The sequence below is a fragment of the Haliotis asinina genome, chromosome 1, assembly GCF_037392515.1.
Source record: "Haliotis asinina isolate JCU_RB_2024 chromosome 1, JCU_Hal_asi_v2, whole genome shotgun sequence".
Taxonomy (NCBI): domain Eukaryota; kingdom Metazoa; phylum Mollusca; class Gastropoda; order Lepetellida; family Haliotidae; genus Haliotis; species Haliotis asinina.
Window position 1 is genome coordinate 29388183 of NC_090280.1, and position 18339 is coordinate 29406521.

Genomic DNA, 18339 nt, shown 5'->3' on the forward strand with positions numbered 1-18339 from the left:
TGAGTTTCACTGTTTTTGGCAATGTTTCATTTCACTCAAACTCAACGAATACTGTATCAGTTGCTTCACTTCAAGCCCTAAGATGTTAATTTAAGTGCTCATTCAGCACACAAAAAAAAGTTGCATTCACCTTTGAAGTATGAATGGCCAAACCATGTTTAAGTGTATATATGACGATCAGATTTTAGGGTGTTCCTTTTTGTTTGTGCTATATATAATATATTATTAATACATGCACTTAACTTGAATTATTAGAATGTTAGATGATACTTTGTACATATTGTAATGATTAAGATGGGCAGTGTAAACGACCAATGTACATATTTTAAGTGAAAGTATTATAAAGTGATACTATGATAGCATGTTAGATGATACTTTGTACATATTTTAAACATATGTTAATGATTAAGAAGGAAGTTAATATTAGAATTAAGAAGAGAAATATTTTGTAAATGCACATGTATGAATAGAATGAAAGTGAACGTCTTGTGGCTGTCGCCTTCCTTTGATTTTAGGGTCATTGTATAAACACCCGAACCCATTGTTGCAAACGTCCACACTTTTCGCACGAAGTCGAAAACGAAAAACAAATCACGTTTATACACGTCCAAAAGAGTCGCCTTCCTGCTAGTGAACCATTAAAGGTTTACTCTTCAGTGCCCATTTTTGTGTTGAAATATCAGAGAGATTAGGGTGAAGTCTGTATTAGGCTAGTAGGCAATGGTATATGGTATAGTCTACTTAACTTTTAAGTCATAAGCTACATACGTACATCATATACTAGTATGCACCTTACACTAACTAAGCAAGACGTATATAATGATTTTGAAATAATTATATAATGGTTTTAAGAATCATCAGTAGATTCTTCTTATTCTTACTGTTCTTAACCTTAAGCTTATAGTTGAAGTAAAGCAGATTGTGTCCACCCTGTACGTTTACAAAGAACAGACGCCACTATATGGCTGAAATATTGCCGATGTGACGTTAAACATCAACTCACTAACTCACTCACTCATTACAGTGAACTGACCGTCAACGTGACCATGATGAAGTGGGGGTTCATCATATATATATAACTGTGACATTTGTTATTGGTCACCAATTTCTTCAGTCTTGCGGTCACAGTGTCACCAAACTTACCTTGAAACAGACTATAAAGGACCCCCCCCCCAATACTTCTACTGGTGACTGCATTTTGTTGTTAGCATATTGGGAGTACACTATTTTGAATTGGGTCAGTTCTCCAACACGGTTGGTTTGCCACATTCAGGAATGTTCCAGCTAGATGGCGGTGGCCTGTAAATGCTAGTAATCGAGTCTGGACCAGAACATTCTTATCATCCACTTTTTCTATTTATCTGAAATAATGGGACTATCTAAAATTGTCACGTGTTGTTCTCCCATGTCTCCCATGTTTGAAAAAAAAAACATTTTAAAATTTCTGCTGTGAACAGAAGTATCATACTTTCACTGCAAAATGTTCCTGCTGCTCCTTTGGCCCTTGTTGTTGTGTGGAGCAGCGCTCGCTGACACAACTATCACAATCTCCAACCAGTGGCTCTCTGAAGGTGGACGTGTCCACTATGAACCTGAAAGATGGAATAAAATAAACGGCCTCACCCAATAGAATTTAATTCCAAACTGTAAATCTATCGGAACAGCTCCCGGACGGTGGGTGAACAGAGACCTGAGGTCTTTGAAGGGCATTTAGAGAGGGCATAGAGAGACCTGAGGGATGATCTTTTTGCCAATGGAAGTACTATGAAAAACGCCTTGTGCATATATAATGATAATTTTGTAAATGATATCTCCCATGCATGATTTTATGTACTTGTAGATAATGATATCTGACAAACTCTTACAGCAAAGTTGGTTGACCTTACCATCCAGTGATCATATGATCAGTTCTATCCCGGATCCTCACGAGCATTTACTACCTCATAGATTGGATTGTCTAGTTCTGCGTTAAACAAACAATTAAACAAGCAATACCCAAGTGAGCAAAAGTACAAACTGTAATGCTTAGAGCACTCATTAGGCGTGGGGCACCCGTGGTGAGAGGTGGGTAACGCTAACAGTTCTTCCCCGTGTAGATCTGTGGTAGAATAGTTCCGTCCCTAAAATATATTACATAAACACAGTGGTATTGAAGTACAGGTACCTGAGCAGGTTAAAATATCTTATTTTGGTAATTCGGATTGCGTCACCATTTCAAAGCTAATGGTTTATCTGTCCTGGGAAGATTTATCTGTATCTTGTCATCCCATGAAAGCTGTGCACAGTTAATCATCGTTTTTCCTTCAGTGGCCACAAAGTCCTAGTCGGCCGGAATACCCAGATCCAGCTTACCTCCAGGACCCTGGACGTCAGCAAGTGACATTTGCGACCTACATGAACCAACTGAATGGCTACGGGAATAACATCTCCAAGATGGTCTGGAACATACAAGGCAAGTCAATCAAACGTTTGAAGAAAGATATATAATAGGAACATATATTGTTGATGTGACAGTTGTTGGTGTTTTCCTCTGGACAACACCATTAACAATCTTTAACATGTCCTCGCTTGTTTCCTTGCACCTGTATTGTATATAGAAAATACTTATTCAAATATGTCACTCCCTCCATATTCATTGGTATTTTAACAGACATTTTACTGGTAATTATTGGAGATTGAGTGTGGCTTTACACCTTGAAACAACATTCCGGTGGTATAAAGTAGAAGACACAACGTATGGACTTTACACATTCTGCCTCTGAGGGAAACCCGCACCCCGGGCAGTATAACTGCTAGGCTAACTCGCCACCCATAGACGTGATTGATCATCCTTAAGTATACTGCATATATGTCCACTTATACCAGTGCCCACATGTTTATATGAATTTCTTGTTCAGTATATGTCTATTTCAACCAGCTGTTCATCCAGACCACACTCACGGTTTGTAGCCGTTCCAGCCCTTAGAGAGTGGGTAGTGAAGAATCCTTTACGGAATCCCCTGGCTCAGAGCCCTTGGACCACCCCGGACAGAAAGCGTCTCCTGTAGGGGCTATAGAGTACCCATGGTTAGGCTTAGGATACTTGAGTGGACGAAGGTAAAACTCATCACAGCCAACTGTCCTGGAATCAAGTTGTACATACATTCCATGTAAGCTGCAATGTAGCTGTCGTCATATCATATTAGCAAAAAAACCCCGAAGCACCCTACTTCCTTTTTTTCATTTTAAGATATCACATAAAGAATCTCATTCATCTGACATGGTTGAAAGTATCTGGTGAAATGGATGAGGTAAATTATTGTGGTATGTTTTTTATCCTTCCAACAGTCTGTCTCCTGCACAGAAGAGCGCGTCCATAGCGTCTGTATCATGCATCCTGTGCCACCTATAAAGGAACTCCCCCCCCCCCCCCCCCAATACTTCTACTGGTGACTGCATTTTTTTGTTAGCTTTATAGGTCGCCATTATTAATATTGCTGTGTTTGGGTGAAGTCTTGAGAAACCAGGGCGCCAGTATGTGTGATTTTAGGTTAAAGCACAATTAACTCGCAACCAGCTGCAGGAATATGTGTGAGTCTGAGCAGTTTGTTCCTTACTGAGGGCAGAGAACATTGGTTTTGATCCTGAATGGAACTCAGCAAAACGGTACTGTAGTTTACTGACAAAACTAAATTTTAAATATCCCTTATAGTACACAGAAGGTAGTTTAACATGGAATGAATGCTTGATTTGCTTGTCTCTGGAAATTATTTACAGGTTTAAACTGGCCAGATTGGATGAATAAGTCAAAACATCATGGCAAATTCCCCAATAATGTTGATGCAGCATCAGAGTTCGTGTCACTGATGGTCCAGGGTTGCAAGGACTTCACATTAGGACGAATTCCATATGTATTTGAAGTCATCAATGAACCTGATTGGGCGGAAAACATCATTGACCCACAAACGAATATAGAATTCAACAGGGCAGTTGCTGACAAACTCAGATCCAGATATGGAATGAAAGTTGCTGGACCCACATACACAAGTATGGCCTTACGTCAAGCAGACGAAGATAACTTCACATATTGGAAGAGAACTGCTGAGTTTCTGGATATGTCTCTTGACCACTTGGACTTTTTCGGTTTCCATTCCTATAACTATCTCCGTATATCAACTGCTGGAAACTATTCTTACTTTGGCATAAATGAAGCTCGTCTAGTTGCATCTCTGGACATGGTGGAAAATTACTCTTTCATCAAGAAAGGAAAAAATGTTCAATTAGTTAACACTGAATTTGGATGCGGTAACGTGTTCGGAGTCAGTCCTAATTTTGAAAATGGACTGATAGACTTTGAAACCATTTATCAACCAAACGGCTTCATGTTTACCTTCCTTAATATGAGAGAGTTTATAGACAGAGTTACCGTCTTCCTGTCGTCAAATGGACAATACCCTGGTCATCCTTCCCTGAGGTATTCCTTATTTACTCTTGATGGCCACCCCCTTCAACCAACCAAATTCTTCAGGTTTTGGCAAAACTTTACTAATGACCAAAAATTTCTTCGAGTCTCAAGTCAGTATAATGGGCAGGAGAGAATGGTTGCACCTCTTGTCCTTGCAAACCCTCTCACCAAGGAGATGGTAGTTCTTCTCCACAACTATGGTAGTAAATTTGAGAATGTTAAACTATACTTTCCAAACAACTGGCTCATCCCTTCCACGGGTGAAGAAACATGCGTTCTGCTCGAAAATGGTAATCCAGCTTTTCATGACAATTATCATTTTAACATATCGAAGCTTCATGGCACTGTTGGTCTGCCCGGATCTTCAACCTGCTTCTACAAGTTCAAAACCAACTACAACTTTGCTGGACTACGCACGAACAACGAGACCACATACTACGGCAAGGACATGATCATACCAATCAATAACGGACATGCACAGACAACCATACATCTACCCAGCTCTGAATACCATATCGCTCACCTTAGAGTAGGAGTGAGCAGAGACCTCAATGCGGATGCAAAACCGCATGCAGTTGAGTTCAATGGTCAGACTTTGTCTTCAGGTTACACCCTGTTTGACTCTATGAAGAATGATGATAGCTTGCGTAAAACAACATGGAACGTTTCGAATTCATGGTTCCAGAATCACAGGTCTACACAACCAACACCGTCAGCATGACCTTTAATGGAGATGGTGGTCACGTGACATCTGTCGCCCTCGTTGTTGGAAAACTTCAGTAGATAAATTTCACTTTGAGAATTTTTGTGCTTGTTTTTATTTCGTATCACACAAGATAAAAGGGGGAGTTGATATTTATAGGCTTAATGACAATATGTCAGCCATATCGTGACTTCAGAATTTATATATTCGTAATAAACTTATTGAAATTATTTTTCAAAATGAGAACAGAGGACAATAAAACCAAATAGAATATCACTGTATCATGAATTAAGAATTAAGAAAGCATTTCAAATTTGGACAATACAGTGTAAAGCTGGGCTATAAACACTAACTGAAGGTAGATCAACATAGAAGAGACCAAGCTGCCTTACAGTGCCTTTTCCACGTGGCAAAAGGCACCCTAAGAGTTGTGATCAATTTGATTCATATGCAGGTTTATTTTTTGTCACATCGGCAATATTTCAGCTATATCGTGACGCGAACAATGAATCACCATCAATAAACGTATAAATTAAAAAAAGCAAATATCACAGACAAGGTAAAACTACCAGGTAACCATAATGAGATACTGTACAAAGAACAAAACTAAATAAGAACTGGCTATAAATTACCAGGAACTGATGACTGACCGCCATCCCAGGGACCATGGAGATTACGAATGATGTATGAAGTGATGTTGATTTGGGTACAGAGAAGGGTCCTGATACTCAATACACTCCTGCTTCCAAACTAGACTGTAAAACTCCACACTAAAGACCACGGGGAAGTACAGTACAATATATTCTACGATTAAAAACATAGTAGCCTTAAATTTACTTTGAAAGGCAAAGTCTAACATACTCTCACTGGAAGACAATTGCATTTACAATTCTTTAAATACTTTTTAATCAATCACTAACAATCTCAGTTACTAATCTGAAAACAGCAGTTTTGCAACTCTGAGTCAATGAATTAATATTTAACGTCACATCGGCAATAATTGCAACCGTATCGTAACAAAAACAGTCCATATAATGAAAATGAAAACATTTTCAAGTGTAAAACTAGTCCACGACGGGCAATAAAAATATACTACAGTATCACAGATATGAACATAAAACTAGCATGAAAAACTACATTATTGTAATTTAAGAAGACAATACGATATAAAATATAGGTTATAGATTGCCAACAACTGAAGGTTAATCGCTATGCTTGGGTCTATTGGGGTTTACAGTACCTTTGCTACCTGCATGAACCCCAGCTGGATTTCCACCATCCCTTCAGACACTGGCGTTCATGCTGAAATTTAGCTCTACATTAAAGTGACAAAAGTACTTCGATTAAAAATCTGGTAGGCTTAAATGTACTTCAAATGTTTTGGGACTTGTGCATCTTCTTAGAAGGACAATCATCTTACGCTACGGCATCCCCCTTTGAAGGCGTGACCACTAAAATTGAAATCTCTAATTTAAATCACTAAAACTAAAAATATACTTCTTAACACAAGGTATGAATCACAATTCATCACTCTCACATCAAGACCTCTGTGAGTTGTTATTACTTTAGAATTGACTCAGTTGTATTGTATATGAGTGAGTGAGGGAGTTAATGTTTAACGTCACATCGGCAATATTTCAGCCATATTGTGACGAGAACATTTAACAAAGAAAAGGATTATATGTATATTATAAAATCTGTCGGCGAAGGACAGTAAAAGAACTAGAATATCACAATTTAAATTAAAACTAGCGTGGAAAGATAAAACTAATATCACTATTCGGACAATACAACATAAAATCCGGCTATAGATTGCCAACAACTGAAGGTAGATCACCATACTAGGGGCCATGGGGACTTACATTACCTTTGCTACCTGCATGGACCCTAGTTGGATTTACATCATCCCCTCAGCTGTTAGCAATTTAGTCCCATCTAGCCAAATATTAAAAATACACATATGCTACGATTACAAACACTGGAAGTTTAAACGTACAGGAAATGTGTAGGGACTTACGTACCCTCTCAGGAGGACAATACTTTTACGGTACTTCAACCCCCTTTGAGGGTACAGCCACTAACAATTCAAGTTGCAGCTTAAAATGCAGCTATGTACAGAATATAATAATCAAAATTCAGTGATGAAATCAATTTCTTTTAAAAAGCCAAGAATTAAATGAGAACTTACGGTGTTAAAAAGGTCCTTAATTGTTTTTACACTGAAATATTTGTCCCTTATGATGGAGAATTCAACACAGTCACAAGGGATGCAAAACGGAGGATCCTCACCTTTCAGTAGGTATGAATGAGTATATCTAGTGTGGCCAATGCGACATCGTCGTAAAATAACCTCTTCAAATCTGGACTGACAACCCAAGTAAGTATAACCAATGTAAGGTTTTATCTCATGTAATTTATTTATTCCCAATTGGGTGTCCCACTTCTTCTGCATCAGATCACGGATATAAGATCTAATGTTAGCTTTATAATCAGTGTATGGAATAAGAAGTGGTGTCACAGATTTGTTGAGTGCCGCCTTGGCAGCAAGATCGGCCATTGCGTTACCAGAAATGCCCACGTGGCTGGGTAACCAACAGAAGACGATGTCGTATTGGCCAGTAGCAAGAGTATTATACAATTCAATAATTTCAATTAAAAGTGGATGTTTACAAGAGATATTTTTAATCGCCTGAAGGCAAGAAAGAGAATCGGAATAGATTATATATTGTTTACGTTTAGGGTGTCTTTGAATATATTTAAGAGCTGTTAATATGGCGTTAGCTTCAGCTGTAAAAATAGAACTATTATCGGGTAATCTAGAAGATATTGTTCTGGATCCAATGACAGTGGCACAAGCCACTGCGCCACCGTCCTTGGATCCATCTGTAAATAAGGGTTTGCAATTGCTATATTTATGTTTTAATTGATGATATTCTTGTTTATATTGTAAGTCATTAGTTTCTGATATTTTAAATGTAGTTAATGTTAGGTCAACTTGTGGCCTAACTAATTGCCAAGGAGGAGAAGAAAGAAGACGGAAAGGTGATATACCTTCCAGCTCAATACCGGCAGAAGAAATAAATGGTTTAATTCGGTGCCCAAGAGGTGGAACAAGAGAAGATTTTTTGTTATACAAATCCTCATAAAGGGGATTGAACACACAGTTAAAGGCAGGGTTAGATTCATTAGAATATAATTTAGTAATATATTGTAAAGACAGTTTTATACGACGTTGAGTAAGAGATGGTTCATCGGCCTAAACGTAGAGACTATCAATAGGTGACGTTCTGAAAGACCCAAGACAAAGTCTTAAGCCTTGATGGTGGACGGAGTCAAGAAGTTTAAGATTGCTTTTGCAGGCTCCACCATATACGATGGAGCCATAATCAAGTTTCGAACGCACGAGTGATCGATATAGATGTAAGAGGGTTGCTTGATCCCCTCCCCACTTTGAGTTGGAAACAACTTTCAACAAGTCATCAACAAGCCTTCAGGCATTTAGGTTTAAGGGACTTAATATGAGGCAGAAATGTTAAGTGGGAGTCAAAGATTAGGCCCAAGAACTTGGCCTCCTTTACAACTTTGATGGGAGTGCCATCTAGAGATAGTTCAGGGTCTTTATGTGGCTTATATTTTCTGCAAAAATGTATACAATTAGTTTTCGATTTAGAAAATTTAAAGCCGTTTTCAAGACACCATTTATTCATTTTGTTTAAACACAACTGCAGTTGCCGTTCAATAGTATGCATGTTTTTCCCACGACAAGAAATATTAAAATCATCCACAAATAACGATCCATCTATTGAATCGTTTAAAACTTTTGATAAACTATTTATCTTTATGCTAAAAAGTGTGACAGACAGCATACTGCCTTGTGGAACACCCTGATCCTGAGTGTAATGATCAGACAGGGTAGAACCCACTCGAACTTGAAACTGTCTATCATTTAAAAAGTTGGCTATAAATTGAGGTAAACGACCTCGCAAGCCAAAGTCATGTAAATCTCTTAAAATACCATATTTCCATGTTGTGTCATATGCTTTTTCGAGATCAAAAAAGATAGACACAGCATATTGTTTATTAATTAGTACATTTTTAACAAATGATTCTAAACGCACTAGGTGATCAACAGTACTTCTGTTTTTGCGGAAACCACACTGTATATCTGTTATGAGATTATTTGTTTCCAAGTACCAAACAAGTCGATTATTTATCATGCGTTCCATGGTCTTGCAAACACAGCTAGTTAATGAAATCGGACGATAATTAGATGGATCCGTATGATCACGTCCAGGTTTAGGTATTGGTACTACTATGGCGTCACGCCATGAAGGAGGAAAGTTACCCGATGTCCAAATACCATCAAAAATATTTAGGAGAGTTTCCTGACAGGATTCTGGTAAATGTTTCAGGAGTTGATAATGTATGTTATCAGCTCCTGTAGCAGTATCATGAGCTTGATCAAATGCAGTATGGAGTTCATGAATAGAAAACGTTTCATTATAATCTTCCCCATTATCGGAATTGAAATTAATAGTTTTCTTTTCTTCTTGTTTTTGATATTGCCTGAATTTTGGTACATAATTTGAAGAGGAAGAATGTTTAGCAAGGGTTTCACCCAGTTTATTAGCAATATCTGATTTATCAGTAAGCAATTGATCTCCATGTTTAAGATGATGGACAGTAGATTTAGTACCTTTACCTTTAATTTTCTGGACCATGTTCCACACCTTGGACATGGGTGTCCGAGAGTTTATTTTAGATACATAATTTTGCCAAGATTGGCGTTTGTTCTGTTTAAAAGTACGCCGTGCTTTAGCATTTAAAATTTTAAATTTATTTAAATTATGCACCATAGGATGGCGACGGAAATAATGTTTTGCTTTTTTCCTTGCCTTCCTAGCTTGTTTGCACTCATCACTGAACCATGGTTTTCGAATATGGGGAACTGCAGAGGAATTTGGTATACACTCATCAGCTATAGAGTTCAATTCATCAGAAAAGCATTTAATAGCATCAAGAACGTCAATAAAACGTTCAGGTTTAAGTTTTTCAGCACACAGTGTTTCATATAAAGCCCAGTTAGCCTTTTTAAAATTCCGCCTTCATGATGGAGGAACATCAGTTGGAGTTACAGATTTTAGTACAGTAGGAAAATGGTCACTTCCACAGAGGTCATCGTGGACTGACCATTCAAATTCATTTATTAGTTCTGAATTTGTGAGTGGGAAGTCAAGAGCAGTATAAGTCCCTGTACCGGGGTGTAAATATGTGTTGGAACCATCATTATGAATACATAAATCATTGTCAGAACAAAAGTCCTCCAACAATTTACCATTAGTGTTTGTAGTTACACTACCCCAGAGTGGGTTGTGCCCATTTAAGTCTCCCATTATAATACAGGGCTTCGGGCGCTGATCATATAGAGCTTGAAGATCAGTTTTGGCAAACGTCGTCGACGGAGAAATATAAAGAGAGCATAGCGTAAACGCTACATGTAAAGTAATTCTCACTGCAACAGCCTGCATATTAGTATTAAGTGAAACAGGGCTTTGAATAACGTTTTGTTTGACTAGAATGGATGATCCGCCAGTGGCCCGATCACCCGGAGGTGCAAAACAGTGATATGCATTAAAATGACGAAGGTTAAATGTATCTGTTTGTTTTAAATATGTCTCTTGGAGACATATCGCTGAAGGTATAAAATCTTGGACTAATAGTTGTAATTCATGTAAATTAGTCCTTAATCCTCTGCAGTTCCACTGTACAATATTAGTGGAATAAACTATCTTTTGGGGGGATTTATTGGGGATCTACCCCGCACTCTTTTAGAGGGCGACAAGCTATGTGCCCTAGAATGGACGTTTTCAGAAACGTCTATGTCTTCAAGAGACCCGTATTTATTGAACAATTGAATTTTGTTCTGTGACCCTTCAGGAGCTCTTCCACTTTGTTGTTTGGAAGCATCGGGCTTTGGCTTCGATTTATTTTTCACAGTTTGTTGACTATCAGCTGTGGATTGAGACTTTGAGTGTGACTGAGATGATGATTTGTGATCAGAAGACGACTTTGAGGTACTAGGAAGTGATTCCTCAGTCTGAGATGACGTAGTAGGGGATAAAAGCTGTGGAGAATCGCAGTTGACCCAAGTCAAGGTAGTTTGGCAGCCTGTAGATGATTTTGTTATTTTAGATCTGGACTCAGATGGTGGTTTTGCGACTGTAGCGTAACTTTCTGTAAGGTCAGATCTTTTTTGCTTCAGAAAAAGAGATGTTTTGGGTATATTTTATTCTGTTTATTTCCATTTGCTCTTTCCATATTGGGCACTGTTTTGACGAAGATGAATGGTCGCCTGAGCAGTTGGTGCATTTTCTAAAGTCACTGTCACAATCTTCTGTTGTGTGTGTCTTCTCACCACAGTGAGCACACACAACAGACAATGTGTAGGTAGATACACCGTGTCCATATTTCTGGCATTTAAAACACCTGAGCGGGTTGGGGATGTATGTATCGACCTGAATATTACAGTAGCCTGCCTTCACTGATTTGGGTGCATTTGGAGAGGAAAACGTAAACAGATACGTATAGGTTTTGATGGTTTCGTTGTTTCTTCGGGTTGAAAAGCGCTTGACGTGGAGTACACCTTGATCCTTCATTTCTGATCCTATATCAAGTTCCGACATATCGTCAAACAATCGGTCTCGATCCCTAACGATACCTTTGCTTGTGTTCAGGGTTTTGTGAGCAGACACTGTGACGGGAATGCCCACGAAAGATTTGATGTTCATCAGGTTGGTGGATTGTTGTTTTTTACTACATTCAACTAATAGTGCACCCGAACGTAATCGTCTAATATTTTTCACATCTCCAGCAATACCTTGAATACCTTTGGAGACAGCAAAGGGGTTAAGCTTTAAAGGTGTTTTGTCAGGAGTCTCAATCACAACGAAACGCGGCCAATACTCAATCAATGCAGACGGTCTATGGTCAGTATCATAAGGGTCAGTTTCAAGTAAACGTTTTGTTTTCTTGGGTGGAATTTCATAAGCCATGGTTAGTTTAATTTGGTTCATCATCCGAACTCCCCACCCACCACGGAGTATCACAAGGACAATGCTAAAGCAAGCGGGCCTCCAGCCTGCAGCACCAAGGATACCCGGATGATATACTCTAGTAGAAGAATTATAGGAAATTAATCTACCAGATTGGCCCTTGAGCCATCGCCTTCTGGCACAAGACTCTAGGCAAAGTTCATATGATCATAATGCACAATACTTAAATGTACAGATTAACAATAGTGCCAAGACCAAACTTCAAAATAATTCCAAATGAGATTTCTGCAATGACACACATGTAGTCTATGCACAGGGCTTGGCATGACCAGCCGATTGGTTGAATCGGGCCCATTCAACCACCCGTCTAGGTGAAGTAAGGGCCGAAGTGGTGTGTTGGGCAAATGGAACACAGTTAAAAGCCCAACTGCCCTCAACCACCAGGATCCCGTCCTCCACCGACACGGGACGCAACCCACGGCAAACAGGTTGCCCAATTTAGTCGCCTCTTACGACAAGCAATGGGGTGCTGTGGACGGGAGAAGAGCACTTAGCGTTACCCAGCACCCACCACGAGGAGGTGGCTCTTCATGGGTGCCCTATTGTATATGAAAACTCCTGAACGTTCAAGAGTGTCGTCGAAGGCATCTATTGAAGAATTCAACTGGAGTGTGAAAATTAAATTTAATTCCTCGCCATTTGCACAAGTCAAAGTAAATTGCAATGCACAAAATGTAATAGGAATTGACGTAAATTGACTCGTAATTCCGCATGTTTTGAGGGGTGTTTTGTTGCATTTCATACATCATATAAGCTTGTTAAAGTGATAACTCAAGAAAGTTACTTATTGGTACCAACTTTGAGGGAAATCCATCATTTCTTGATTTATCCCCGTAACAAGCTTATATGATGCATGAAATACAAGGAAACAAAGACATACGTATTTATGAATGATTAAACTGTTTTCACAATTTACGTAAATTTTTATTACAATTTACCTCAACTAAAATTGTTACAATGTTCGTCAGTGTACGTACAATTTACGTGTTTATTAATATTTACGTCAAGTGTATTACAGTTGCCTGCAAGTATTACAATTTGTTTGGGGTTTTTTAATTACAATTTACGTCATAACAGGCTGTGTTAAAACAACTAGTGTATAGTCTGCATTAGGCTAGTGGGCAGTGGAATATCTACTTAACCCATAAGTCATAAATTACTTAATTCATAAAGTACTATGTAACTTGCAAAGGGCATAAGTGTAATGAGTTTGAAATAATCAGTAGACTTTATTATCATTTCGGTTCGTAACCCTAAACTTTCAGTTGCAATAAATCAGATTGTGTCCACCCTGAACATTTGCACTGAACTGAACGTCAACTTGAACATTAGCCACGGTGCTGAATGACGAAGTGGGGTTTCTTTCTAACATATGTATAAATAACTGTGACATGTGTTCACCAATTCAGACGTGTGGTCACGCGTCACCACACTTACCTTGACACAGACTAACTAAGCTGCTCCTATTGCTCTAAGGGTCATTGCATTTTGTTGTTTTAAGAAACGTGGGCACGGTGGGGGTACACTATGTTGAAGTGGGCCCAGTCTGCAATATGGTTGCTTTGCAGCACTCAGGAATATTCCAGCTAGATGGCCGCGGTCTGCAGTCTTATCATCCGTTTTTTCTACTTATCTCTAATAATGTGTCTATCTAAAACTGTCACGTGCTGTTCTCCCATGTGTCAAAAAACATTTAACAGTTTCTGCTGGTGAACAGAAGTATCATACTTTCACTGCAAAATGTTCCCCCTGGTCCTTTTCCCTTTGTTGTTGTGTAGAGCAGCGCTAGCTGACACAACTATCACAATCTACAACGAATGGCTCTCTCAAGGTGGACGTGTCCACTATGAACCTGAAAGATGGAAAAAAATAAACGGCCTCACCCAACAGAACCTAATTCCAAAGTGTAAATCTATCGCGACGGAGACCGGACGGTGGTTGAACAGAGACGTGAACGACGGCCTTTTTGCAAATGTAAGTACTATGTAAAAGGCCTTGTGCATATATGATTGTATTTTCTATTGGGAAATATCTCCCATGCATGGTGTTATGTACTTGTAGATGATAATATCTGACAAACTCTTACAACAATATTGGTTGGTTGGGTGGTTAACGCCGCATTCAACGATATTATACCAGTATGGCGGTGGTCTGTAATTAATCGAGTCTGGACCTTACCATCCAGTGATCAACAACATGATCAGGACCATGGACGTCAGCAAGCGATATTTGCGACCTACATGAACCAACTGAATGGCTACGGGAATAACATCTCTAACATGGTCTGGACCTTACACGGCAAGTGAATCAAACGTTTGAAGAGGGATATAATATAGGAGCATATATGGATAGAAAGAAGACAGAGCAGTCAGTGTCCTAGACGGAATGAATGTTTAGTTTTTTCTTACTTTTCTAATACCTTCATCAATTTTCTAATACCTTCATCAATCATATATGCATTTGTTTCAAGGACCGTTCTTGTATCCTAACGCATGGTGATATGCCTTCAGTTCCAGGTGATCACATGACCTCTAGTATGGTGATCTACCTTTAGCTGTTGGTGATCTATAGTCTGTTTTTACGTTGTATTGTCTGAATAGTGATATCGGTTTTGACGTTTCATGCTAGTTTTATTTCTTATTGTGATATTCTAGTTGTTTTACTGTCCTTTGTCGACAGGTTTTTACCATATACATAAATACTTTTTTCAAGAATGTTCTCGTCACGATATGGCTGCAATACTGCCGATGTTGAATATTAACTCACTCACTCACTCACTCCAGGTGATCAATAGCCTGCTTTTATGTTACGTGTTGCCCCAATAATAGTTTTACTAGTTTTAACTGTACATGTTGGTTTTTATTCACATGGTGATGGTCCATGCTAGCCATTCTCGAAACGTCCGTAGCCCTACGAACTTCTTAAGCCCATTCTTACCACATAGGCTATCATCAAAGTTAAGAATAGACCGATCCAGTCTGTCAATCAAAACTGGCGCATGCGTCGATTTCGGCCAATCAGCAGGCCGGGTGTGCATCGTGAATTTGTTAGACTAATTTCCGGGGTTAATCGAAGCCTCCGAAGCGATGTGCTTCGAATTATGCCATTCACACTCGTAGTATCTGTTATACATTACTGCAATTTAATGAGTGCCTTCAACAAAACCATTTTGGTGAAGACAAACAAAATTTAGGTGGATCAAGGAATGCGATAGGCCTCACGATCAGTTAATTGTCGGCACCATCGTTCTCGAAACCTACGTCTGCTCGAAGTTGAGAATTTGCATGAATTTCCACACTTTCGAACGTTTGCAAAACCATTACCATTTGTATGACAACAACTAGCAGCTTTAGGCTTCGCAAGTGTTATAACACGGATAAATTTTGTAAGTACAAAATTGTTTTTGCATAACGTTGTAGTCAATACTGGGCATTGTTTTGGTAGAATTTTGGCACAATTTGTTACATTAAAGAACAATGTGATGTATATGGTTGCCTTCGATCTTACATATTCTTAAATTTGTCACACATTTTATGATGTTGTCAAGTTTCAAGAGCACAATCTGAAGGGCTTCTCTGCAGTATACTATCCGTCAATAGCTCAAAATATTTGAGGAGTAATATTTTTAATTCAAAGGGACAGTGTAAGCAGATGCCTATCACGCAATATCCAAAATATGAAAAGCATTGAGTGTCTATAAGACCATGCCTTAAATATTTCGGAATTTCCAAAAGGAGATGTGGATCGAGACGAAAGCTATGCCAGAAGAATAGTGACTTTCTGGAATATTGGAGGGAATTAAATACAATTGTATTTCTTAACGAAGAGAATATTGTTTAATTTTTGTTACAACATAAATTTGTTCATGCAGGAGAGGTACATTGGTACACTTTAGGAATAATACAGTCATTAAAACTGATAGCAATATATCTTTTAAGGATCTTACATCCTTTAGTAAACGTACATAGAAAGGTAGTAAAATAAATAATAATATAACCGGTTATAAACAATAATTCCTAACTGACTGACATATTAGATTCGTGTGGTTTGGAAGCAGAACCAGGCATAATTAGACAACACTATAGACATGTCATGGCAGAGCAATAGCTTGGCACTAACTTGGCAAATGCTCCGTTTTGGCCACACCCTGGTCAGGCACATATGTGTGATTACACAAATGTCAGTTTGTGATCAAATCCATATGTAGTTCAGTATATGGGTATTTCAAATGCAATATTCCCATACTTTGATAAGACGGTAGGATTCTTTATGGATAACAACTGCTTTATTACATATGACGCGACGTTTCGGTATGGATCCTTATACCGTTGTGAAGCAAGGGTGGAGTAATACATCACAGAACAGACTTAAAAACATGGACAGGGATAAAGCAATAACAAAATGTAGGTATGAATAAAAGGCGGGGGATTAACAACAACAACAATTGGTGGTAGTAATGATGTGACTATGAGAGGAAGCCAAAAGTAGCTGTAGCCAAATCCACGGCCTGTCCATGGGCTCCCCTCTGTCCCCATTACTCACAGAAATCTATATGACCTCCTTTGAAAAGCAAGCCCTCAACACCGCGACCATCAAGCCTACTTGCTGGTACAGAAAGGTTGACGACACCTTTGTCATCCTACGTCAAGACCAAGACCCAGCTACCCTCCTGCAACACCTCAACCAACAGCACCCCCGTGTCCAGTTCACCTTAGAAACAGAAACAAATGGTCAGCTTCCCTTTCTAGATGTCCTTGTAACCAGAGCCCCAGACAACAAGATAGAAACCAGTGTCTACAGGAAGCCAACCCACTCTGACCAATACATTCATTTCGACTCCAACCATCCTCTGAAAACCCAAACTGGAATCATCTCTACCCTCACCAGACGGGCCATAAACCTCTCCCCCATAAGTCCCAGTGGAGAAATAGAACACCTCCGACGTGTTTTCACCAAGTTCAACCACTACCCACCAAAGCTAGTTGATAAAATGATCAGATCCACGCTCCACCCAACAAGAAAAGAGGCCACCAACAAACCTGAACCAGCACCTATCCGCATCGCTTTGCCCTTCATTGGAAAAACCTCCAACCACATCAGCCGTCTCCTAAAGCAACAAGCCGGCATTGAAACCTACTTTACCAGCTCTACATCACTGAAAACCCTGCTCAAAGCGAATGGCAGGAACATCTCTAAACAACATCAGCTACCGAAAGGTGTCGTCTACAAAATCAACTGCGACTATGGGTGAATATGTAGGTGAAACCTCACGGCCCATAAACATCAGAATCAAAGAACACTTATCATCCACAACCAAATCAGATCGGAAATCTGCTAAATCCGACCACATCATCAAATGTCCCAATCACTGCATAATTTGGGACAATGTAGAGATATTATCCAAAAAACCACAAGGATTTCACTAAAAAAAACTGGCAGAAGCAGTTCAAATCAGCAGACACAAGCCCTCAATCAACAGAGATCAGGGATATCTCATCCCAACTGCATAACATGAACTGATAAAAATAACAGATTAGAGCTCACCAGCCATCATTACTAATTACCCTATCAGCCAAGTATACTTTGTTACAGCTACAGCTACTATTGGCTTCCTCTCATTGTCACATCATTACTACCACCAATTGTTGTTGTTGTTAATCCCCCGCCCTTCATTCATACCTACATGTTGTTATTGCTTTATCCCTGTCCATGTATATAAGTCTGTTCTGTGATGTATTACTCCACCCTTGCTTGACCATACGGATCCATACCGCAACGTCGCATCATATGTAATAAAGAAGTTGTTATCCATAAAGAATCATACCCTCTTATCACTCACCAGCTTCTAATAATGCCAATCAAACAAATCCCATACTTTGACACGAATTTCTGTCGCCCTGGCACCTGTTCTTTCAGCAGTCCACCTAAACCGCTCTCGCACACACATGTGGGCGTTGTAGGTCTTAGAGGTTATTATAGAATCCTTCAAATCCGGTCCTGGCACACAGCCTTTGAACCACCCAAGCCAGAATGTGTCTCCCTATAAGAGCTGTACCAATTGATAGGCTTAGGATACTTGA

At 39.2% G+C, this 18339-nt stretch overlaps 1 protein-coding gene and 1 pseudogene across 1 annotated transcript; both read left to right on the forward strand.

Moving 5' to 3' along the window:
• The first annotated feature begins 1480 nt into the window (after positions 1-1480).
• On the forward strand, positions 1481-5227 carry LOC137278275 (beta-porphyranase A-like; annotated as a pseudogene).
• An 11584-nt stretch (positions 5228-16811) lies between these two features.
• LOC137271675 (uncharacterized) lies at positions 16812-17510 on the forward strand. The gene has a single exon (XM_067804103.1). The coding sequence runs from the start codon at positions 16812-16814 to the stop codon at positions 17508-17510; it is 699 nt and encodes a 232-aa protein (XP_067660204.1).
• The last annotated feature ends 829 nt before the right edge of the window (positions 17511-18339 follow it).